Genomic DNA, 26,195 nt, shown 5'->3' with positions numbered 1-26,195 from the left:
ATACATGTTTTTTTAATCATCTGATTTAGCCATCACATCTTTTTTTAATGCACTGTTTTAGATAGAACTCTGGAAACAGAAAATGTAAATTTTTTTAAACAGTTACATTGCTTGACTTATAGCTGTGCACAAAGGGGTCCATCGTATTGGATATTCTTACAACCAGAATTTTACTTAGTAATGGAAAGGTCTGACAAATAATTACCAAAACAGTGGTCAAGCTTACCTCCTTGTTTTCCTAAAGGCTGTAAATGTCAGGAGCCCAGATCATTTTCTGGGTGCTCCTCTACTTCTGTCACATTGCCACAAAAATGTAAGGCAGTTTGTTGTCTTGTGTGCTGTGACTCATACACTGAGGAACAAGCAGGTACTGGAAGCAATTAGAGGTGCTTTGTGTGAGCGTGCACATGCACTTTCGTATGCCCATTCACATGTGATGTGTTTTCCAGCTCAACTGGATTATGAAGTTCAAATCACATATTGACTTGTGTCTGGCAGAAGGCAAAAAGATTCATTAACTGCAAAATTATCTATTCATTCTTTACCTAGATGTACATCATCCACCCTCTCTCCCACACTTCCTAATAAACATAATTTCCCTACTGGGATTTAATTATGGCTAATAATGGCTTTTGCATGGAGTTTTTATTTTTTCCTCTCCATGGTTCACTCAGCTCTTGGTGGCTATATAGGAAAAGGTCTTTTCAGAAAGGAAATGCATAGAAAGAAAACGCAAATATTTTTTACACAAGTATATACTGTCAATGCTAATGTCTTTGGTCATTGCATTGAATCCCACCTGAACAATGATCTAAAGTAAAAGCCCTCTACTTACTACCTTTTCTCTCCATGAGAGGAAATGGGTCACTCTCATCTGAGACACCCATTCCTGCAGTTCCATGAGTTTGTTTTTAAAAGGCAGTGGTTGGTCTTTTGCTGTTCATGGGTGACTGTTCTGGGCAAGGAGTTATGAACATGGAAATTTTGAAATGTTCAGGATCAGCAGTAATTTCTTCCTTCATGCTGACTTTCTGACATACTTAAACACTTATTTTGAAGCTTGTTGTTACTCTGTATATGCTCTAAATAACTGAGTCTGTTACAGGGTAAAGACAAAAAAATGCTGTGTAGAGGTTGTTTTTGAAGCTATTGCAGCATGTCTGAAACTCACGTGTGCACATAAGTGCTCAGATTGAATTGCTGTGGCTTAGAAGCTTGGAATTTTAGTTGAAGTTGCTCTGCACTTCAAGTTAATTTCATTGTCTTAGATAATTCATTCAGGAGTTTTGATAGGTGCTTTTAGCATTGAAAAAAGCAAAGGAAGCCATAGTTGTGCAATTAAGGTAATCAGGTCAGTTTGTGTGTGTATGCTCATTTACATACACATCTCCTATGTTTTCTAGGAGTGAATCTGAGTCCAACATCAATTGAGACACTTTTTTTCTTTTTAACACTGAATCTCATTGCAGGTGTTTCATCTTTCTGTGTTGACAAAAAATGGGTTTTCTTGTATTGAGAACTAAAAGATTTAGAAGAAAAACAAGAAGCCCTACAGCTTGCTAGCGTTTAGTTTAGAACTCAAAAATAGTATCATTAGAAAACAACAAGAAAGAAAGTAGCTTTCTAGAAGTTTTGTAGCTGTTGAACAGGTGGTCACTGTCCTCACTGTATAATACCTACTTTATTCTTTCTTCTATCTAAATATTCATTGGAAATTCTCTTTGAAAATGTTCTCCTTTGCTGCAAAGCTGTGCTTGTTATTATAGACAGGTTTGAGGAAGGGAAAAGGAAGGGGCTGGGGAGGTTCTGAATTTGTTTGCAATGAGAGGAAAATTAGCAATATACTCAGTGTGTTTATTAGAAGAGGTTGTTATAAATTGTGACAGAGGTTGCCTGCTACAGAGAGAGACTATGTCTTGGACTGGGCTATGACTGAAGGCATATGTTCTTCCCAAACATCTGTTGTTAATTCCCTGTTTGAAGCATGGCTTGAGCTTGATGATACATCCCAGTGAGATGAAAAGAAAGTAGTGAGACTTTATAAATTATATAAATACAGAACTAAAGTTATACAAAATTATTTCCTTATAAACTGGCAGATTCTCTTAATCCAGGTTTGTTGGGGAGTTTCCTTTGGAAATCTTAAAAATATAGGTCTTATTTTAAGTTAGTCAGGGTTTAACCATTTAGAAACTGTACTTTCGTCTTTGATACATTTTTGTGCAGACTGCAGAATGCTTATACTTATTTGTATTTGTAATTTTGTCACTAGTGCACTTCTGGACAGAGGTGAGATGTTGAGTATCCTCTATCCTGTAACTGAATTATAAGGAAGGATGAGGGACAAGGCACTCAGCAATCTGGATTTGTATCTCTTTTTTCCTAACCATTTTAGCACATGTATGTCTGGATTGGTCCACACAAAATGTCCTTACAGCCTATTGGACACTAGGAGTGGAAATCAGAAAAAAAGGGAGAGAGCAATGAATAAACTCAAGTACAAGCTGTTATTTAAGCAAATTTCTTTGTACTGTAATTTTCCAGAGTATGAGGTTGTATCAACTGAAAATGGAGCAAGTGATGGTGAAAAGGAGAAATCGATTATCACTACAAATCAAACCCATTCTACTGTGGAAAATCTAAAACCCGACACAAGGTAATGAAATAAAATAATTTTCCCACTAATTTAGACTGTCACTTCAAATGACAATACATATGTATTTATGACCAAATTAGTTTTACTCCTGTCCTGATAGGAGAAATGTTATGTTTGCTTTGGTTTTGCGTTCTTTTATGTTAATAGGTAAGACACATCTGAGGAAATTTTTAGGAAATTTCCAAATGTATTTATGGTCTGGACAAACTGCAGTAGTGACCTGTTCTATCAGAAAGATTAATTATCAAAAGTAAGATGTACTGCTTTTTATCAAAAAACTCTTGAATTTAGCAGATAAAGAAACAAGGTGAACACAAGAAATACTAACCTGATATGTGAAATCAAGATTTATATGCACAGTTTTCTGCCTCTGGGGTTTCAGGGTGCTTGGCACAATTGATGTAGGCTTCTTCCTCTATTTAGATGAATGTTCATTTGAATATTGGAATGCAAGTTGGGGCACTGTACAAAGCTTGACTATTCCATTGCACCATGGAGAGAAAAGATACATTTATCCTCTATATGTGGTTTTCTTTCAGTGTCTGGCAACAGCTGGCAACTTAAAAACTGGTCAGTGAAATCAAGTTGATGGCATACATGTCGTGCAACTAGTCCAAATTATCATTATCATTCTTTAAAAAAACAAACAAACATCATTAAAAAAATTACTAATTTTTTTTGTGGTAAAATTCAGAGCAGGGAAGAAAAGCATTTGTCCTTTGTGTTGCTTATTGATTGCATCAGAAAGTTAATGAACAACACATGGTTTTCCCCATAAGACCATCCATTTGGCTTTGGTAACTAGATTTTTCTGTTTCTGATAAACTGCCCTTCTCTATTATTGTCCCTAAATTGGTAACACAGCACGGAATTCTGCATAGAACCCATCTCAAACCTTTATTTTTAGGCAATGTGTGGTTTAAACTCTGGTGTCGGTTCTTCGCTCATGTACTTGTGACCAGCAGCAGACAAAGCTGAGGGGACAGGAAAAGCAAAGGGGGGCGGGGGGAAGGGTAGTGGTGAAATTATGATACCCATAGAGACCTTCTTCGAGAAAGTCCAAAACTCAAAAGGTTTGTTGTGTATTGCATCAAGAATATCTCTGTTATTTCTAAAAGGCATGTGGCTTGTGTAAAGGCAAACCGCCTCTAGGTTGTTTTGTCTTATTGGGATATGTTAGCAATGCAACTGGAGGCCAAGAATCTGTTTCCTCAACCAGTTGAGAAGGCTTAGAAGAGACAGCAAAATAGTATATTTCTGGAGTAGCAAATGAGAAAGCAGTAGGTGCTCCTAAACTACTTGTCAGGCTGTGCTCTTTCTGGTTTTATTTCAGTTCTACTTTGAAATAATACAGTTGCATTCTTGAAAAGAGCTGTGTGTTATTAATGAGATTCTCTTCCATCACACACTCAAATTCTTTGTGTCACTTATGATGGCAGAAATGTGATGGATTTGGTTAAGTGTAGAAAAGACATAGAAGTAAAGGCAAGTCCTTGATGCTGAGAGCAGTGTCCAGGTGGCAAAAAGAGAAAAGCATTTTTAGACTGCTCTTTGTCCAGAAACAAAGCAAGATAGAGGCGGGAAGACCTAACTAGAAACATTGGAAAGGTTGTAAGGAGGGCAGGTAAAATGGTTTTTAACTTTAACTAGTAACAATTCTATCAAGCATGTGAGGAGACTTTCAGGTTGCTGGTAAGCAAGAGCAGCCCAAAGGCCATGGAGAAAAGCTATTTCTGGAGCATGGACTTTTGTTACAGGGAGCTAGAGTTCTGATCAGTACTGACTGGTGGAGTCTGACTTGAGACATTAAGGAGTAACTTTTCCCCAGTAGGGATGGTGGCTACTATCCCCATCCCCAACCTCAAAAGCGAAAAGACGGTGAGAGGAGGCCACTGTTGGAAAGTGAAAAAAACTTTGATATAAAATGCAGCAGTCCATGTCCCTTGAATCCCACAGCATTTACAGCCCTTCCCAGAGTAGCTTTGTTCAATCAAACTCTCATTTAAAAATGTAGATTTCTGATTTTGAGGAGCCCTTGAGAGCTTTGGTAGAAGCAAAGAAATAGTTACTGTTACCAATTGAATCAATCGAGGCTTGTTGGCACACTAAATTCAGGGAAAATAAGGAAGTGTTTAGGACACCTGGCACCATGGAGGCAGTATCAGTATTGCAAGGAATGGCATATGTTCATAATAAAAGTATCCTGTCTGTCAGGAGCTGATTGCTCACTAGATGAGGAAAATGGGCTTGTGCACAAAATGGAAAATTAGGAAGAAGAGAGACAGTGAAACACAGCTCAACAAATTAGGTAACAGAGTCCCTGAAATGTCTGAAAATTCATCAAGTAATTCATTAGGACTGGGAAAGAGACTTTTCCATAACTACCATTAAAGGAAAGAGCTGTAAAGAGGTGGAGCTGGAAAAGAAACTTGGAAGAGAAAAAGAAATCCCTCTCGCAAATGATCAACATTTACAAAACTACCAGCAAGTATATGGAAAGAGAGATGCTCAGTAGCAGAAAGTGGATTAACTGAGGAAGAACCTCTTGGCTTTGAAATGCTTTGGAGAAGCTGACAAGCTGAATTTGAGAGTCTATTTTTTCCAGCTTTCCTGAAGCCATGAGTGAGGCTGTATAAATCCCATACGCTGCTCAGAAGGTTCAGTGCATCCAGAGCTGAAGACAGCTCAGGACGGATCTAAACCAGACAGACCTAAACAATGACTTTCCAAAATGAATAAAGATGCTTGTGAATAGGGTAATGAGGTATCTCATGGGTAAATTTAAAACAGAATTATTCTATAGCAGCAAGACTGTTGAAACCTGTAATTCTCCAGATAAATGATCCTGGGGAGCAGTACGTGATAAAGATGATCTGCAGTCACATTGCCCAAGGTCAGTCATCCAGTTGGGGTAGATCAGGCAGGATATGTTAGTCCCTGATCCAGAAGCTAGAGAGTTAATTGCTAATGTCCAGCAGGAGGGAAGCAAGACAAACAACTCTTCAATGTGAAGTGGGCAGAACAAGCAACAAGGGAAAAATGGGTGCATCTGAGCCTGCCAGATCATGTTGTTTGTTTGCTTTTCTCTTTCACATTCTTTTTTCAAATAGGTCATACTGCTACACCTCTGGGAAACTCTGTGGTAAGCCAGACACCCGTCTTCCTTTGAGCTGGCCTTTAGACAAGGCAGCTTTTAAAGATTAGGAGCTAGTGGCCAGACTTTGAATATTTAAGAAATTTGGACAGTGTTAGGGAGGCAGCAATGAGAGATTCTTACAGTGTCTCATGAAAAATTGCATGTGTGACTACAACTGTCAGTAAGTACAAACATAGAAGTTAAATGGGATACAAATATTTCTGAAGAGGAGGATTATCCTGTAGCATTCTGTCTCCATTTAGCTGCCTGAAAGTGACCAGATACAGAAAAGAAATGCACTGACTGAAGAAAGAAAGGGAGCTCTGACTTTCAGCGCAGTTACCGGGTGTTTGGTCTTAGCCGATTCATACCATGCTATATGGAAATGAAAAAGAACTTCCATAGGTGTGCCACAACTTGTGACAGTTACTTTTAACCAAACAAAGTTTTTTATCTCTCTTGTTTGTCTTGTACTATATATAATATGACCTTGGTGACTTGACTGCCAAGACATCCAGACTCTGAGATGAGAGTAAAACAGTGATTTGAAAATCTATCTAATTGTGAGGACATACATCCTTTAGATACATGTGGGGCACAGTCAGCTGCTTTCCAACATGACTGCTTGATTTATAAAAAATGAAATACTAAAGGCTCCAGTACAATGTGATTTTATTGGAGCGCGAAGATCCCTATGGTTTTTTTTTCCCGAGAAAAGGCACATTGTATCCGTGCCGTTCTCTCACTGTAAGGCATGCCTGACAGTTGACAACATCACATTTGTTTAAAAGATTTTCTCCTTATAGGACCAGTACGTTGGCCTCTCTTTCACCTGGAGAACTGCCAAATATGGAGCTTGCAGTATTTCACTATCACATCTTAGAAAACATGTGCTCGTTTAAGTAACCTGGAAAGTTCAAGTCTTGGTATCCGTTATTTGGTTGGTCAGAGTTCTTGAAACTGCTGCTGTTCCCAGCACTAAGCTGCTGAGTCCAGTCTAGCATTCTCTTTATTTTCATCAGATACTTTGCTCTTAATTGTAATTTTTAGCTGAAATTGTGTAGTATGCTGTGTGAGCTAGTTAACTATGTGTATATCTTTCTTACACAGATAGTTAATTGGACAGGACTGGTGCATGAAGACGTAAACTTTCTCTTGTCTTATGGAAGTCTTTTGCTTAAAGGTTTTTATAGATGTTCTTCTGTGATCTAATAGTCACATATACACAGCTGTGGATGACAACTTCATACCACAGTTAGCTTTTCTTACTCTTTACATTATTTTATAGTTGTATATTCTTTACAAGAATTTTATAGGTGCCGTTTAGTGGTTACATTTCACTCGGTCCTCAGTATCACAAACACACACCAAATTTTCTGCAGTATTTGCCCTCTTTATCCTCCAATTTGTGCTTCCCTTGTTACACATAGTCAACCTTCTTTTTTCTAGTTAGGTGGAACCAAGTACTGAGATACTAATTTTTTACTCCTTTGTTCATATCCCTGCTTCCAACCTAAATTACTGAATGATTGTACTATAGGAGTAGTTTCTGATGTTGTAAATCTCAACTTCCCCAATTTTCTGTAATGCTGGTTGAGGTGGCTTGGTCTGATAATACAAATGTAATTCCTTTCTTAGCAAAGAAAAATTAAAGGGATGCACTACTACGAGCTAATCTGTCAAATCAGCTTTTTACCCTCTATGTGGAGATCCTGCACTTTTTATACTAAAAAAACCCCTGTCACCTTTTTTTTCAGAAATTTAGCATTATGGTGGTTTTGGCCAGGATAGAGTTGATTTTCTTCACAGTAGCTAGTATGGGGCTATGGTTTGGACTTGTGCTGGAAAGTGTTGGTAAGACAGGGCTGTTTCCATTATCGCTGAGCAGCGCTTACACAGAGTCAAGGTCTTTTCTACTTCTCACACCACCACATCAGTGAGTAGGCTGGGAGTGCAAAAGGAGATGGGAGTGGGCACAGCTGGGACAGCTGACCCAAACTGACCAAAGGGATATTCCATACCATATAATGTCATGCTCAGCATGTAAAGCTGGGGAAAGAAAGAGGAAGAGGGCAATGTTTGGAGTGATGGTATTTGTCTTCCCAAGTAACTGTTACATGTGATGGAGCCCTGCTTTCCTGGAGATGGCTGAACACCTGCCTGCCCATGGGAAGTGGTGAATGAATTCCTTGTTCTGCTTTGCTTGCACACACAACTGTCTTTATCTCAACCCACTACTTTTCTCACTTTTACTCTTCCAATTCTCTCCACCATCCCACAGGGAGTTAGAGTGAGCAAGCAGCTGCGTGGTGCTTAGTTGCCAGCTGTGCTTAAACCACAACAACTATTTATTCCACTTGAAAAACAGCCAAAGCCAAACTGCAAAACTGATCATTATGGTCAAAGCAACTAGTGTCTAGCTTCCAGAGAGTCATTTGAGGAGTCAAACTTGTAATCTTCCATCTAACTTGTCATACAGACCTCTTGGTTTGGAGTTTCCTTACAAGGCTGCTCATACTGGAACTCCTAGTTTCATTGGCATTCACTGGACTCTGTGCTTTTTGTCTATTAGTTTTAAGTTAAAAACCTTCCTTGAAAAGAAAGTATTGCAATAACATCTCTTATGATAATAATCAAGCAAGATCTCCCATGTGTGAGTAAAGGTAAGGTCAAAAAGTTTCTGTAAGTATTGTCAGTGATAAAAGGAAGACAAGGGAAAATGTGGGCCCTCTCCAGAATGAAACAGGAGACCTGATTATGCCAGGATATGGAGATGGGTGAGGTATTTAACACATTTTTTTTGTCTCAGTCTTCACCAGCAAGGGCTCTAGTAGCATTTCCCAAGACACAGAAAGAAAAGGCAGGGACTGGGCAAATGAAGAACCACCTGCTATAGAGGAATATCGGGTTCAAAAAAATCTAAGGAACCTGAAGGTACACAAATCCATGGGACCTGACAGGTTGCATCCACAGGTCCTGAGGGAACTGGTGGATGTAGTGGTTAAGCCACTCTCCATTGTATTTGAGAAGTCCTGTCAGTTCAAAGACTGTCCCACTGACTGGAAAAGGGGAAACATAACACCCATTTTTATAAAGGGGAAAAAAGGAAGACGCAGTGAACTGTAGACGTGTCAGTCTCACCTCTGGGACCGACAAGATCATGGAGCCAGATCGTTCTCCTGGAAATTATGCTCAAGCATGTTGAAAATAAAGAGGTGATGAGTAACAACCAGCATGGTTGGGGGCAAATCATGTCAATAAATTTGGTGCCATTCTATGATGGGGTTACAGCACTGGAGGAGAAAGGAGGAGTGACAGACATCGTCTGCCTGGACTTGTGCAAAGCATTTGACACTGTCCCATACCTCTCCTGTGAAGACAAGTTGAAAGAGTTGAGGTTGTTCAGCCAAGAAAAGAGAAGGCTCTGGAGAGACCTTGTAACAGCCTTCCAGTACCTAAAGGGGGACCCTATAAGAATGACCTACCCTCTCCAGGGGGTGTTTATTACTGTTTATTATGACACCAAATTGTGTGGGAGTGTCAATATGCTGGGAGGCAGGATGGTTCTACAGAGGGACCTGGACAGGCTGGATTTATGGGCAGAGGCCAACTTTAAGGGGTTCAACAAGGCCATGAGCCGGGCCCTATACTTTGATCAAAATAACCCCAGGCAACTCTACAGGCTTGGGGCAGAGTGGCTGGAGAGCTCCCTGGAGGAGAAGAACCTGAGGGTGTTAGTTGGCAGCCAGCTGAACATGAGCCTGCAACGTGCCCAGGTGCCCAAGAAGGCCATGGGCACCCTGGCCTGTATCAGGAACAGTGTAACCAGGAGCAGCAGGGAAGGGATAGTTCGGTTGTACTCAGCTCTGGTGAGGCTGCACCTCGAGTACTGTGTTCAGTTTTGGGCCCCTCACTACAGGAAGGATGTTGAGATGCTGGAGTGCATCCAGAAGAAAGCAATGAGACTAGTGAAAGGTCTGGAGCACAAATCCTATGAGGAACAGCTGAGGGAGCTGGGGGGGCTTTTTAGTCTTGAGAAAAGGAGGCTGAGGGGAGACCTTATTGCTCTCTACAACTACCTGCAAGGAGGCTACAGAGATGTTGAGGCTGGTTTCTTCTCTCAGGTGACAAGTGATTGGACAAGAGGAAATGGCTTAAAATTGCACCAGGGTAGATTTAGGTCAGATATCAGGGAGAATTTCTTTATTGAAAGGGTGGTCAGGCATTGGAATGGGCTGCCCAGAGAAATGGTTGAGTCACCATCCCTGGAGGTACTTAAAAGGCATGTAGATGAAGTGCTTAAGGACATGATCTGGAGGTGGACAAGGCATGGTTTGGCTGTAGTTGGACTTGATGATCTTAAGGGTTTCTTCCAACCCACGTGATTCTATGATTCTGTGATCAGGGAGTGTAGTGGTAGGACAAGAGAGTATATTTAGATTTGACATGAGGAAAAAATTCTTAGTGGTGAGGCCCTGGCACAGGCTGTCCAGAGAAGCTGTGGCTGCCCCCTCCATGCCAGTGTTCAAGGACAGGTTGGATGGGGCTTTGAGCAATCTGGGCTAGTGAAGGGTGTCCCTGCCCTTGGCAGAGGGGTTGGAGCTAGAGGATCTTTGAGGTCCCTTCCAACCCAAACCATTCTATGATTATCCACAATTGTCGGCATTTCCCTCCTTGAGGTGCTTGTTTGTAGCAAACCTTGAGAGGCCTGAGATAGAAGTGGGCTTACCGTGGCTTTCTTTTTTCTTCATTCTGTCTCCTATGTAATAAGGAAGATGCTCATATGCCTTTCTTAAAGTCAGTTTCACCAACCTGCAGTTCTTTCATGGACCTTTTCTAGCCTAGAATATATTAAATACAGATGTTGTTATTTTTTTGCTTCCAATTCTGTTTTTCCATTTCCAAAATAATTGTAGGGTTTGGGATTTTTTTACTAGTCTAGGAATTTTCTAACTCCTTAAAATTGATTTATTTATTTAAGTCTTCCAGTCACCTGATATAGTATCATTTTGACTTTTTCTGCTATTTTTGCTGGTTTCTCTGCCAAAATATGTAGTTCTTATTTGTGTATCCCTGCCATATCTTGAAATAATTTTTAAAATTAGGTGTATGTTTCCTCTTTCATTCTGGTCATTTGTTTAAGGGCAGTTAAGTTCATAGGACATGCCAGTAGTGTCCAGGAAACTTTGCAGCACTAATTTCTATACTAAGCCTTCAAAAAAGAATCTGAATATTGCTGAAATTAGTTCTCATGCATGTTTGTCTTGGCAGTAATTTGAAGGTAATAAAGAAAAATAGTAATACTGCAGTCAGTGATGTGCCAAATAAATCTGGGGAAATTCAGGTAGACATTAAACTACAGTCTGTGTCCCACCAGCCTGCTGGTGTAGATTTTTAATAGGGGAAAAAAAAGTATTAATTGCATTCCACAGCTTTATAAAACTTCCCTTTAGGTACTGGTCCTTTGCCTATTTAAGATGATTTCAAACAGATTTTTTTTCCTTTTTAAATATATTTTGAGTGGTCTTTTTTAATTTTTGTGTTAGATTGTGTCTCAAGGCAATGTCTATTTCCAGCCATGAGGTCTCTTGAGTAATAAAAACAAGAAGAAAAAATAAACAAAAAAGCATATCCAAGCCACTCCCCCCAAAAATAACCCCCGAAAAAACCCAACCCCTAACCAACCAAAACTGTAAAGTAGACATGAAATATGTAGGATATATGCATGTAGCAAACTGGGTTTATAATCAGTCTAGATGGTTTCCTTCAAAGGTTTTTTCATGCATCTCATAAAAGGTCAGAAACGAAAAAGAGAATGCTCTTATAATTAACTCACAGGCCATACTGTGTAAATCTTTAAGCCTCTCCTGAATAAGCTTTTTGTGTGCTCACATGCAATAATTCCTACTTACCTGCTCATATTCTTGTTACGATTATCTTGTGCTGGTTTGTTAACACCCAAAATGTGCTAATTGTATACAAGGGGGAAAAAAAAAATCTACCAATACAGAGAGCCTAAGTTTTGGTAACAGGGAGGGTCAAGAGATGAGAACTACAGCGAAAGTTCTAATGCAGAAAAACGGAGTTTGTCCTCTGTAAGAAAAGTAACAGATCTTTGCACTAAATGCTGTTGATGTCAGCATAGTAAGCATCTCCCTTTTCTCTCAGCCCTTCTTCCAACTTGATTAGGAGAAAGATTCCTCAAGCAAGCCTAGCACTTGGGGTTTTGTTTGTTTGGTTGGGGTTTTTTTCTTCTTTAGTTCCCCTCTCTTAAACCTAGCTTTATTTGCTGTGTCTGATCATAGTGCTATCCAAGCACACTCTGCAGAGACAGAGAAACTCGATACATTGAGACGATCCTGCATGACTGTCATCCAAACACAGTCATCTCCCCAGCAATTGACAGTCCAGTCCTCCTGTTACGGTGAAAATCTCCTCTCTTCACCTATTTTCAGTTCTGCAATCTTCAGTCTTCTCCTTTTGCATGATTTGAAAAATGCAGCAGCATCTGTGTCTGCCAAGGTTCCATGTGGAATAGCCATTTCCTATGGTGGAAAAATATTCTCTGCGCAGTAATTACTGTAAGTCAAGTCCATTTAATCTGCACAAGGACTTTTATCGTCTTACACAATTTGGGTGGATTTGGGAGGCCTAGTCTCCAAAGTTTTTAGGAGAGCAATCTTGTAGTTGTTAGAGGTGGGACACGTTAGGTTGCTGAATATATTGGGGAGCAGAGTTTTTGGCATCATAGGCATACAGATATAAAGATGGAATATAGACTCCAGTTTCTCATGAGTGAGCCTAAGAGGTAGACATGGGATAATCATTATATAGCTTTCCTGTTTCCCTTTATTAACTTTGCATACTTTCTTGAACTTCTAAGCAGGTTTTTTCTTCTCCCTCGTGGTTTCTCCAGAAACTTTTTGCACCATTTTATTTTTCAGATCTTCCATCTGACACACAAAAAGGGAGACTTTAAATGGTTTCTATGAAGGCAATCACACTTTAAGATGGCTTTAAAATTACAATCAGATCTGTAAACTCTTATCAAATTATGAGCTCAGTCTAACATTTCCTTTCTCTCCCTTTAAGTTTTCAGTCAACTAGTTACTTCTCTTCATCTCTAAAAGTTGTTGGTTGTTGTTCTTGTACTATTGCAGCCAGTGCTATTGTTTCAGAATTGAATTTAGCAGAGGAGAGGAGTCTCTGATGTTTGGGCATCAGTGAAAGCACCACCTTTATAATTGTGTACATTTTAGTTCAAAAAAATTGCTCTTTAACATTAGGAGGCTCCCCTTATCAATGAGCTAAACTTTGGACATTTCTCTATTACTTTCCTTTTCTCCAATTTTTTTAATATGTTTGCATGAGCTGAAATCTTTATGTGTAGATTTTCATTCTTTATTTCAGTCTTGCCATCATTTTCCCAACTGTGGCTTGATATTTTGCAGAGATCCTAGTGGTCCCTAGACCACAATTTGAAAAACACTGCTTGGAAAATATTTAATCTTCAGGTCTTGTTTTGCTCTTGTAATGGAGTTAGAGATTTGATGGGTCCAAGTTCACTGACTTAAGTGTTTTTTTGGGAACTGGACTGTTTCCTATGCAGAACATTGCCTGATGAAACTCAATGTAGAGGATATCAGCTCATGAGGACAATATATTTGTACAGATATCAGCAAAATGCTTACATTTATTTCAAAATCCTCCAGTGTCCTGTCCAGTTAGTGATTTCCTGCTCAAAAGGAGTATGTAAATCCAGCTTGAAAGATCTGTGAAACCCTTACATGTTCAGGTGAGATCCAGGTATGTTGACTAGAGATCTTTATCTTTAGTTCACACTTGTCTGTGTCATTACCTTGCGAGTCCCTGTGGCTGCACAGTCAAGTTCCATAAGAGAAATTCACCTGCTCAGTTTTTGTCCTTTCCTTGTAGCCATTCATACAGAATCAAAACACTCTGTGTTGGGAATCCTAGGCAGCGCTTCCACTGTTTCCATTTTGATTTCATACCAAGGGCCATAAACATTAATGTCATATGTAAAGTCTAACCTTAAACTCCTGGGAAAGCAACAGAACGTGCCATGTTGAGCTATCAATGGTCAAAATTACAATAATTGCTCTGGATAAAGCACTCCTTCTGTGAAGGAAGAAGGAAAACGTCTTTGGAGTCTTTTACCTCTAGGTGTGCATTCATTTGTACATGGTCCAAAATGTATATCCTATTACCTAAAAACACCCAAATATTCCTTTATGCTTCAGTGATTCTTTAGAAGGAAGGTCCAACTGCTTCACTACAGCACTCTGGATAACGACCTTTCCTAACAGATGAGAATGCTACTTGACCAAAAATGTTACTGTGCCACATGTCCAATGAGAATATTAACTGCTCAGATCTGCTTTTTAAAAGCATTTATTTGTTTAAACAATTTTAATTTGATCATGAAGAGGATTTTGTGTCTATAACTTACTATTTAATTTATTATTTGTTCCATGTCTCCCTCCTGTGGTAGGGTAATACGAGTTGCTCCAAATGGTCTTGCAGCATGGTTGAATAAGTGTTAAGATTACTCCAAACAGAAATTTTAAAGCTTAAAACAACCCACGTTTCACTTAGAAACGGCCAGGAATTGCCCACAATGCATCTGCTCAGCATACCAAGCTTTACAAGTATTTCCCTTAAAAAAGAAAAGAAAACCCTAGAAATAAAGGCAGTTGCTTATGTAAGCAATTTCAAAGTTAAATATTGTCTTAGAAGACCTGTGGGTGGAAAAAAGTTGCTTGGTACTGTATGATTAGTCCACTGAGGTTAATTAGAGAGCTGTTCAGGTTTTGCAGGAGCCAAGAAGCAGTGAGAGGTAATCCAAAGTTTGGATCGAACTCTTCTGTCTCTTGTAGGGATTTGCAAATGGAGGTTACAAATTTCCAACTCTGCAGAGAGGGGTAGTGTTTGGGTTTTTTGATTCTCTTTAGAAAATTGCTGTTGGAAACAATTTCAGCAATACATTAGAATGCTGTAATAGTCCTGAGCTACCAAGTTACCATTGGTAAGCAACCCTTCCCAAGCCCAGAGCTGGGTGTTCAACTGACTGCTGCTGGGATTTTCATTTCGCTCCACTGTGTCTAGTCTTTACATTAAGGCCTGTTTTCCAGGCCTATGGGCCTTTTCCATCATGTCCTCTCTTACATATGAAAAGATGCTCAGTGAGACTGAGAGCTTCACTGTGTGTGCACTCAGAGCACACGCGGTGCTATCTGTAGGTGTCGTGCGTGGTTCAGGTTCTTGTTCTCTCCCTCAGGGGGAGGCATGGAGAGGATGCTCTTGGCTAGGTGTACATATGCATGCAGCTCGTCAGGGTGTTTTGGCAGGGAGGGTGTGCAGGTCCTACAGGAAGGCACCAAGTCATTGCTGAGTGGTGAGAAATCCCCAGGCGCTGCCAGTCTGAAGCCAGGAAGGCTGTGAGGTGACTTGCTGGGACAGTGAGGAAGGGAGAAGGGAGCATAGCTGAGAGGAAGGAAATGGAGACTCTGCCCTTGATTTAAGATCTTAGCTGTGTCCAGCACCCACCCTTGTAACTCTCTTTCCTGCCTCATCTGCCTGGTGTCTTCTGTGTTAACAGTTTCAGGCTTTGAACTGGCTTTCAGTAGCTCTTCACCTAGAGGGTCTAATTGAAAGTGTAAGCTTCAGATGAGCTGCAGAGTTACACCACACCTCGTCTTCCTGTCCATCACTGTTAATCACATATTGAGGGGTGGGAGAGGCTTAAGCAGAGGAGCCTGGCTTGGATTATTCTCCAATCTTGTTGCATTTTCATAGCACCATGTTTGGTTCCCAGCACAGCTGAGATGAAAGGTGTCATGGGATAACCACAGGACAGATTGGTGGTGTGCAATGTGGCTATAAAAAGATAAGAAAGCATTGATGGACAGTATCTCTTCATTACTTCATATATTTACTATTGACATGTATTCATGCAATTGGATCTTTGTCTTGGCTGATCTCCTGTCCTGCAAGACATGCCCTGTGTTTCATCGCTGTCACTGTCTGTCACCACTGGTGACAGGGATTGAGTTGGGGGTCTGAACTGAAAGTGTGCAAATAAATCACAGTGTGCCTCCCTCAGTCTCTGCTGATCCGAGTGCTTCCGACCTCATCTGAACTGCTCCCTTTGCCAGAACTGAAACTGCATGTGTGAGAGGAGACAGACTTAAACCAGTGGTACGTTGAGCCGAACATTAACAGTATGTGTGCAAAGAATTATCAAAAGGACTGGTAAACTATGAATTTGGGGAGGCCCTATGCAGTTGAGACAAAATGTATCTCAGTGTTTTCAGTGCAAGAAACAAGGCCTTCTTGTTCTTCTCCAGAAGGCAAGTAGCACCAAGGTGTGTGTTGATGATTTTCTTGCCCCAGGCTCTGAAAGGTTGCTTGCTTTGCCAAATATTCATCTCTTCTATTTTATTCCCCAGCTATGAATTCCATGTGAAACCCAGAAACCCCCTTGGTGAAGGTCCAAGCAGCAATGTTGTGACATTCAATACTGAATCAGGTAAGAACTTCTTAAGGTTCCTGACTGTCTCTTGCAGTGGCTCTAGCATCCATGTTTGTGGGATATATGTAAGATTCTCTTGCTTCATTGTGTGCATTTGCTCTTGCTCTTTACTGTCTCCAGATCAGCTTTTTGCTATGGTATGTGTTAAAGCATGTGCCTGGAAGGTCAGCCTGAGACCAGGGCTACACTGTGTGAGGATGTAAGATGGACAGAGGGCAGGAGAAAAAACCAACAGGACCACAGAGAGTTTCATTATGAAGCAACTAACTTTATTTTTAGAGGAGGCTTAGTCATTTAAGATTAATATTGCTGAACGTTTTGTATCTATCAAACACGTTAATGACTTCTGGGTGAGGAACATCGGGTTGTTCTTTGGGCTGGTGTGTTTATAGGCACTTTCTCTACCTGCTCAATAAGGCTGCTGTGTAATAGCACTGTCGTTTGCCTGAAATTGTGAAATAGCAGCTGGGGGAAGTCAATGTGCTGCTATGTCCTCTTCCATCCTGTTTACTGTGAAACTGTTGAAGAGGTGTACACAAGCCTATTTTGACGGTTGGTTGGTTCCCAAGTCCTATCTGATTCAGAGTCGAGTACCAGAATGTTCCTTTGCTTTCCCTATTGCAGTTCCCCATGGGAGAAATACAGTTGCCTTTATACAAGCAAGATACCATTGTGTGTGTAAAAGTGTTTATTGCTTGGTAGTATTTCAGGACCATATAAAACACAACATGGCTTTAGCCTTTTTTAAAGGACTTTCTCAACCCGTGCTTTGAGCCAGGCATAATGATATAATAGTCCTCATCTAGGGCTGTCACTGATTTTGGCCGAGCAAGGGATTAGTCAGGGAGGAGTTCAGACTTATGCCACACATGTTTAAAACCTGTGAATACACTCTTTGTAATCCTAGATTGTTGAAACCAAAAAAATGGTTATGCCAAGGGCAGTTTTCATGAATGACAAGGCTTATGTTCTGTCATCTATTTAGCTTGGACAAATTAAGCGGTTAGTTTTACTTTTTCTTAATTGCACACATCCATTTCTCACTTTTGGGCTTTCGTAGCCAAGTTTTGTGTGGCAAGTATTACAGAAGGGTCCTTTTTATTATTTAAGTTTTGAAATTGAAATTTTTTAAAAGACACAGTAGAATTGGGGGTTGCTGGTTACAGCTTTAAACTCTTGTTTTTACTAGAACTCTGTTTGACTGGTCTTGTCCCGTAAGTAAGAGTTTTAAAAGCACTTTGATACTGTAATTTCACATAAGAAATCTATTTCTTTTAATTTAATTTAGTACAAAAGTGAACTTCACTTCCAAAGCTCTTTCTGTTTCACAAATTACAGTTTATGTCAACTGAAGAAAATCACTTACCAGCACTTTTCCTTTGAAATATTTGGGAAGTTCATTTCACAGTGTCTGATTGAATGTTTGTTTTCTTTCCCCAGCGGACCCACGAGTGAGCGAGCCAATTTCAAGTAAGCCTTTTATGTCTAGTATAGTGTCTTCCAATCAAGAACTGTTTCAGAAATGAGATAGCGTAATTTGATGGGGCGGGGGGTGCCTGTACTGTGCCAGTGAAATGAGTTATGGAATCAAACAGCGTTCACACATGATTTCACTCCTTCCACCCACACCCCCGGTAAGGAATTTGTGCCAGGCCACTTGTTTACCTGAGCGGAACGCAATCAACGTGGTGTGGTGCTCCCGTGGCAGCTGGGATGGCTTCAAACCAGCGTGTGCAAGTGAGCCAAGGACAGCCTCATGCTTGCTCAGCCTTGTCATTAAAGCAAAGGACAGCTCTGTGAAATGAATAAGCGACTTCACACTTTTTAAGTGAGTTAACAGAGCACAACTTGGAGGATACGACTCACCCGCCATTGTGTTTTAGGAAAAAAATCCTCCTGCTGAGGGCTGGGTCCAGCTCTGCTTTAGGCCACTTACAAGACATCGCTGTCCTCAGTGGGAAGTGGACTGAGCTTTGGAAGAACATCTGAGATCTCTCAAGGCTGCTCTTTGCATTTGCAACGGACATCGCTTAGACAAACACTGTGACACCGTTTCTTTCCACATAATTCATGACCCTTCATTTTTATGTGTGTGTTTTAAGTCACCTACAGTTTGCTGCCAGCTGGCTGCCCTGGCTTGAACCCACTGAAAAGCAGAATCAGGTGCCCTGTCAATGAGAGTTTTGCCAACACATGAGCACTGTCCCCCTAACAAGCTCCTAGAGTGAGCTTGTTCCAAACTGGCACCACACAGAGACCAGCAGCACTTTTCTGCATCACTCATACCTGCACCCCTCGGTGCTTCCTTGTAATAGCCTTCGTGTTCAGAATGCCAGTGACTGGTGCCGTGGTGCGTTCTGGTCCGATAAGGTTTCTCACTCTAGTTGTTAGAATGTGTTTGTTGTATGCAGCTTTGTGTGCAGCATCCTATTTAAGCCTCTTTCTTCCTCTCCTGCAGTGGGAAAGGATGCTATCTGGACTGAAATCCCATTCAATTCGGACACCTATTCGGAATGCAAAGGGAAACAATATGTGAAGAGGACTTGGTATAAGAAGTTTGTAGGTGTGCAGCTGTGCAATTCTTTGAGATACAAGATATACCTCAGTGATTCACTGACAGGTAAGAGATGTTCAAATCTGTGTGGTCCACATTATATTCTCCTTAGAGATACCAAGGTTGCAGAACAAAGAGGTTTAACAAGATGAGCTCTACCAGGGCGTGATCAGGTATGTTTAATATAGCCCAGAGACAAATTGATGATAAACAGTAACCTGCTTGCCCTCAGTAATCCTCGATGAGTTTCATGCTGAATTTTCAGGCATAAGAGTTTCAACTCTGGTCAACAGGTTTTGCTCACCTGCTTTGACATATTTGCTTATTGTCTCTTCCACCCCCTCCACCCCCTTTTTTTTTTTTCTTGTTTTATTACTAAGAGCAACATTCTAGCCTTATCTTCTCCAGCTTTGTTCAGTTCCTTCAGGTCACCAGAAGGTGATGCATTGAAGACCTGAATCAAGTGACATGTGCTGCGTGTAAGCTGGGGAAACAGCCTGTAAAAAGTGATTTTCAGTTAGTTGGTAGACAAGCAGAACTTTGCATCTTTAGGTGCAAATCTAGATGCAAATTTAGACCTATTTAGAAAGATGTTAACTTCTTATAATCCACCCCAAGCTCCTGGCTCTCATCTGTATGAGGTTTTTTGTCACAGCTGCACGGACAGCTGTCTTTCAGCAGTGTGAGTACAGCACCCAGAGCACAAAGAGTACAACACAGCTGTGTGTGGGCAACGCCTTTTGAGTGCAACTTCAGCAGTGCACTCATCCCATCAGATCAAATCCATCAGGAGAATCTGTGGCCAAAAGAATCACCTTTTGCAACCCAAAGTTGCCCCGCATCAGGGCTCAGCACCTCACAGGTGTGGGGCTCTGGTCTCTGTGTATTGGAACAGGGGAAGGAAAGAGCAGGGCAGCATAGGGCAGCCTGTGCCGACATAATTTGAAGCCTCCCAGCCCTGCACCCGGTATAGTTCTCCCTTGACCAGACAGGAGGAAAGCCCTGTCCTTTATAGCAAGTTCAATACCTCACATGTCAATAGTATCTTGGCAGTTCTGTGAATAGAAGAGGCTGTTTCAAACAGAGGTATCATTCATTCAGCTGTTGCCGTACGAACCAGCTGTGATCAGATGACAAACAGAGCAGTGAGGCATAATGTATCACACAACCAGCCAGCTGAGGAAATAGCAGTGCTAATCTAGCAGGACTAGACTGCAGCCCTAAATCAAGTGACTTAACAACGCAGTGAAAGCTGCTTCGATCTTAGAAGAGAAGTTCAATGTATCGGGAGCCCATTTTCCTATTTTCATTAGATTGTTTTTGTTCTTGCTGGAAGGCTGGTGATTTGGCTTGGCTGGAGAGAGACGAGGGTGGCCACGCTTTGTGTTCGTGAGACTTGCCGAGCCTGGTTCCTGCACTTGAATTGTTACCGCCGGCACTGACCGGTTGTCACAACACTTGAAAAGAGCTGGAATATTTCTGTAGAAGGAAAGCTGCTTTTCCCCCTGTTTGTTAAGTGAGACTCCCATGGCACAGGCCTCCCTCTGTGTGAGTCTCCAGCTTGAAGCCAAACTCCTCTGTGATACGTTTCGCTGCCACGCTGTGCCCCACGGTGCCCCCGAGGCCAGCGGAAGCGTATCTGCTAGCACCAGCCAGCTGGGCAGCGTGTGCTGGTAGGGACCAGCGTGTGCTGCGCTGAGTTCCACCCTACACTGAAAATACCTCCCAAAGCTTTGCTGTTTAAGCAGCGCAGCGATCTGGAAATCTGGGTGTGTTGTATAAGTGCTGGGGTGCAAGGCAGCCAACAACCATACCTTGGTGTGCTGGGTTTTAGCATCAATGGATACTTTCAGCATGGCAGTGTTCATGATGCATGAAACGAAGGCAGTGTCTGAATTTCTTCAGACCACCCATAAGGGAAGAGTAGGGGCGGGGGGATAAAATAATTTACTTTCTGCTGGAGTTGCTCTCCCCAAAAGAGATTAAGGAATTAGTCCAGTCGTTTGTTAGCTACGTGGTTTTAATGGTGTTGCTTTACTGTGGAAAGAATTGGGCAGTAAGAATGTAATAGTCACTGGGAAAGCTGATAGTTTGTCTATAGCAATTGTTTGAATTAGGCATGAGTTATGCTGCGGGCCAGAAGAGCGAGAATGTATGTATCCAAAAGTTACTGTTCCTGTGCTAGCTGTAAAAATATCTGGTTTATTCTGTGTCTCATGAAGAAAAACTGATCTATGTTACGCATGCCAGGACTATCCTATAAACCAGCGTCTACTGCTGACCTCATTTAACAGCCCTCCAGAGCAGTCACTGTAGGCATTCCAGAAAAGCAGGCCACCTAAAAAAAAAAAAAAATATATATATATATATATATATTTATTGAGGGGAGGGAAAAAGTAAATTCTAAGCGTGACCTTCAACAGCCATGGAAAAAAAAATGCCATTTTGGGCGGCCCAAATGTTCTTAATTTCAGACCAAAAAAATTGCTGAGAGGAACTCCCTCCGACCAGCTCCCCTGTGGAAAAAAACATGCCTGCAGCCAGAACTAGATAGTAATAAATAATTTTCTGAAGCTAGAGAAGAACTGTGCACAGAGACCGTCGACCGGAGGCGAGAATTTTTTGGCTAAATATTGATCAGATCAAAAAAATACGAGATAGTTCAATGGTAGGCTGCTCTTTTATTAGTCGCCATTTAGGGAGCAGTATTATAAACCACCCCACTGCCTCTGAAGTTGCTCATCAGATGCTGGGTGCCCTGTCGTCAGCTGCAGGGCACCCAGCATCTGATGAGCAACTTGGCTTTCTGCTTAGCCTGTGCCTCAGTACTGAGTATTGCGTGGGGCACTTGGGACCTTGTTTTTTTACTCTGTTGCAGTCAAGTGTCCCCTTAAGCAATCCTGCACATAAATACACACCCATCACGCTCTGGACAAGCAGTTACTATGCTGAGGCCATCACTGGCATATGCAGGTTGTGAAAAAGGTGATGATTTATAAACCAGGCCTTGGCTGTGTTACAAGGTGGTCTGTAAAAGCATCTCTGAAGGTACTGGGGGCTTCCTGACAAGGCACCAAACGTGCCGTCCACTCAGATCACTAGCAAAACTTCCCTGGATTTTTATACAATTGTGGACAAGGTTCTAGGTAGCAACAGAATTCCCCTTACTGTATGAAATGTAGGGAGGAGAAAAACTACCTTTGGGCATTGAGATTTGGCCAGGAATGGGGCACTTCTATCTATAGTACATGAGCCCTGTACTTGGAGTACCCACGTAATGTTCCAATTACAGCTGCAGATCCTGATGAAAAGAATTGTAGTGTTCACCTTGGCTTCCCTGCAGCGCACAGAGCACAGCCCATTGCCTCTGGTGGTTTTGGGAAACAGGATACGGACTTTCAACTCTGCTGTTTCTTTGCTTTCAGGAAAATTCTATAACATAGGAGACCAGAGGGGCCATGGAGAAGATCACTGCCAATTTGTAGACTCATTCTTAGATGGAAGGACAGGACAGCAAGAAGATCTACCAGTCAAAGATGGTAATTCCTTACACCTGGCTCTGTAGCAAACCTTAGCAATTCCTTTGTGTGTTTCTTTTTCCTCCCGTTGGATTCAGGGCCCACTGCTGGGGTGGGCGATGGAAAGGGACAACCAGCTTTGCAGGCAGAAGAGAGTCAAGAAGTTTTTGAAGGCAAACGATGACTTAGTAACAGAACCCAAGTCCTAACCTTCTTTTAGGTAGCCAACAGCCTCTCTCCTGTTTAAAACATTCCAACAGATTATTCACAGTTGGTATTACATCCATAAATCCAACCACAAACCTGAGTTTGCAGAGAGGCATGAAGTGTTATGTTCAAGCTAGCAAGGTTGATTTAAAATGCTGTAAATCATCACTGGGGCATTAAACAGCTTTGTTTAGTGCTAATGAGAAACTAAAAATTTATTGCTGGAAAATCTAATTCATGCTGCAGTCATTCTGTGTGCACTCATTTGAACCGTGTGCCTAGAATTCCAGTCTGCTCTAAGTGGGCACAGGGCTGGATGTCCTAAAAGCGGCTGGGACCCACCTGGCTGTGTTTCACACGTTGCTGAGGCTGGGGCATAAGAGAACTGTATTTCTGTCAGCTCAAATCCTGCCTTGCTCACTTGTAGCGGTGCCGGTGTGAGGCGTTCCCTTCCCGTGTGGGGCAGGGACGCGGGCTGCCGTGGTAGACGCGAACACGCCGAGTGGGTCACGGGGCACTTCACTGAGAACAGTATCAGCACGGGTTTCAGTACGGTGTCTGTGCCGCCCAAACCTTCCCCTGCGTGGTGCTTCCGTCATAAGACATCTTACAGAGATCGAGGTAGTTGTGGGAGATTAAAGAAGTGAAGGGCCTAACCCTTTCACAAGATTTTCCTGACACAAAGTAGATGATGAACATCAAAAAGCTTGCAGCCTCAGCTTAAAAAATGTGCAAAACCGGTACATTTTCACCAACGGGATTTAATGGATTCATGAGCTACATTAGTTTTTAGAAAAAAACCCACACCACCCCCCACCCAATAAAATGATCCAAAAAAAAAAGCCCCCACCTTTTCTGCAGCTTGTATTTCTAGCACAGGAACTGAAGAAGGAACAGACAGCATGTCCAGTGGGGCTCAGTTCCTCCCTGGCTGTAGCAAGCTGGAGTCTGTTCAGACCAGAAGTAAAGACACATATTCTCAGCAGTGAGGGCATCATCCCTGCTGCTTAGTTGCAGAACAGTATTTGGTGTGCACACATGTGCACATCAGTGCATGCATGCCTGGGTGCTTGGTTGGAGTCAGCACTAATTGCTTGCTTTAATGTTTAACTTACCCATTTGCCTGGGAAGTGTGTATATGGCCATCCAGAACAGCCTTAAGGCAGCAAAGGTATGAGCTTTTGCTTGGGGAGGGGGAGAGTGTGTGAAATATCCCCAACCATCACCCTGCAGCGTTCAGGCTCCTGCAGGGAGGGGCTACGGCATTGCTGTGGCTTTGTAAGGAAGCACAGCTGCCAGGTCAGAGAAGCCCCCAGCAGCAGCCACAGGGGGAGGAGGGGCCCTGGCCTCACCCACCAGCACAGTCCATGGGAAGGTGCTGGAAGAGCAAGCAGGAGGCAGGCTTCTTTGCTTCCCATTTGGGGCTCCAGCAACCCCCAAACTCGTCTGCTTTTGAGTTGGGCAGGCAAGTGGCTGCTAGTTCAGCAAACCTGTTTGTGGCAGACAGGTTGACGGCTTAGGGAGTAGTTTGGCCAAGACCTGAGTGGGATACAGGCGTCCCAGGGAAACCAGAGGAGGGTGCTCCTGGGGGCTTCCTCCAAACACAGCTCTCTCTCCTCTCTCCCAGGGTTTTTCAGGGCGGTTCGTCAGGAACCCGTCAAGTTTGGAAAAATTGGCGGGGAGACGCACATTAACTATGTTCGCTGGTACGAGTGTGGCACGTCGATACCTGGCAAGTGGTGAAGGCGACGCGAACTTGGTGCAACGGCCCTGCACTTACCAGTCCTGCCCGACTGCCCAGCGCCGGCTCGAGGATGGCAGCGTTTGCGGAAGGCCCGGCCCGTACACGAGTGCAAAGGTTTATACAAGTCTAACGCCAATACTGCATTAACTGTGTAATAGCATAGGCTGCTTACTGTAGTTAGCCAGTTTTACAAATTTGTTTTTAAACAAAATCAAAAATTTTTTTTAAAATTAAAAAATAAAACCCCAAATATGCTAAGGACACGTTGTAGGATAATGTATAGGGAAGCTGGCTCCCTATTCTTGAGGTATGGGTTATATGGTATTTTAAAAGATAGGGTGTGTGCATATTATTTATCACGATGTTGTAATAAATGTTTAAGGCAGAGTTATGGCGGTTGGTCACGGACTGCAGTGTGCTTTAGTGTTATTTTAATAGTCACTGGTTGCCTTAGAGTTGAAGTGCCGTAAGCTACCTGTCCAGCTAGCTCTGTAATGTCTCCCCAGCCATAAATTATAGAGAAGCCCCAACAAACTTTAATCTCTGCAGCGAGTAAACTTGAAACGCTTTCTCCTTACACGAACAAACAATTCCTCCCCTGCCAAACCGCTGGGGGTCGGCTGCTTACACGTGCAGCTTTAACGGATCAGCGCAGTGGGGTTTGGTTGGGTGGGTTTTCTCACATTTGTGTTCAAAATGCTTCAACCCCAGCGGAAGAGCAGGCCCAGCCTCTGTCCCCAGCCTTCGAGCCCTTGCCCAGCAGCAGGCAGAGGGTTTGGTGTCCTCCCGTTATAGCTGAGTGGAACAGATCCACATGGGATAAAAAAAATAATAAAATATGAAACTGGCCTCCACTACTGTGGCTTCTAGTGACAATGGAACTTCTGGAGACCAAGACTTACCTGTCCAAAAGCCAACTGTACGTACAGCAGGGGGGCACCTGGAAAGGTATAAATGAAACCGGGGCAAAAAATAACCTGGCTGTAATGACATCGTCAGGTCTGTCTTATTTAAAAAAACCAGAGTGGTTTAGAACATTGGTCGCTGGGTAAGGACAGTGAGAACAACTGAACTCTGAACCTGCTTGATGGTAACTTTGAAACCTCTCCCACAGCTACTTGTTGTACTGCTTGAACATTTATGAACTAAATAAAGAGATGTAGGTTTTTGGTTTTTCAAGGTGTTATTCATTACATTACTGATGTATTGAAAATATGAACAGGAACACCCATATATATATATAAAAATAGAAATAGTCCTTTATAGAAAATTGCCTTATAAAGTACATTGCAGGTACACTGTACTCCAATAAAATATTTTTTAATCAAGTGGTTTTTTCCTTAGTTTCTGTGGCAAATGCTGGAGTTTCAGGCAGCTGTTCATCCTTTCTGTGTGAGGAACACCTGCGGCCTCAGGCCTGACACGAGCTCAAAGAGCTGCAGTGCTGGTTTAGGGGTAGCCCGGCTGCTGTAGGGACACCAGCACAGAGGGATGCTGGTGGGAGGGACATCTTCACTCACTGCATTCCCAACTTTGTCTATCCGAGAGTTCAGGCAGCTCGCTCCAGTTCATGTTTTTTTCTTTTGTTAAGGTTCCCTGCTTATTTTTATGTATTCCTAGAATCCATAAGATGGAAAATATTAACTGGGAGAGTGTTTTGCCCTCTGCTGCTATACAGTCTATTGAATTTGTTACAGCTCTTAAAGTGCTTTTTCTTGGCTCAAAGATCAAGTTCCTAGAACTGCATTCCCAGGCTTTTCTGGGTGGCAAACAACCTGTGGAAAGTTGTTCCTTTTTAACAGTTCTTTTTTAAAAAAAAGTAGGTATT

At 42.1% G+C, this 26,195-nt stretch overlaps 1 protein-coding gene across 1 annotated transcript in view; it reads left to right on the top strand.

The window, feature by feature from the left end:
* ABI3BP (ABI family member 3 binding protein) overlaps positions 1-24,366 on the top strand; it is a gene marked incomplete at both ends in the record, with an annotated part of 155,055 nt that extends 130,689 nt beyond the window's left edge. Inside the window, 6 exons of the mRNA XM_084276754.1 lie at positions 2,545-2,656; positions 16,262-16,341; positions 17,785-17,814; positions 18,803-18,964; positions 22,324-22,437; positions 24,251-24,366. Coding sequence (XP_084132880.1) covers positions 2,545-2,656; positions 16,262-16,341; positions 17,785-17,814; positions 18,803-18,964; positions 22,324-22,437; positions 24,251-24,366 — 614 coding nt within the window. The remainder of the gene's footprint in view (positions 1-2,544; positions 2,657-16,261; positions 16,342-17,784; positions 17,815-18,802; positions 18,965-22,323; positions 22,438-24,250) is intronic.
* Positions 24,367-26,195: the final 1,829 nt, after the last annotated feature.

Source organism: Gallinula chloropus (assembly GCF_964237585.1).
Source record: "Gallinula chloropus genome assembly, chromosome: 1".
Classification (NCBI taxonomy): Eukaryota; Metazoa; Chordata; class Aves; order Gruiformes; family Rallidae; genus Gallinula; species Gallinula chloropus.
Note: the sequence above shows the minus strand (reverse complement) of the source record. Positions and strands in the feature narration are given on the sequence as shown.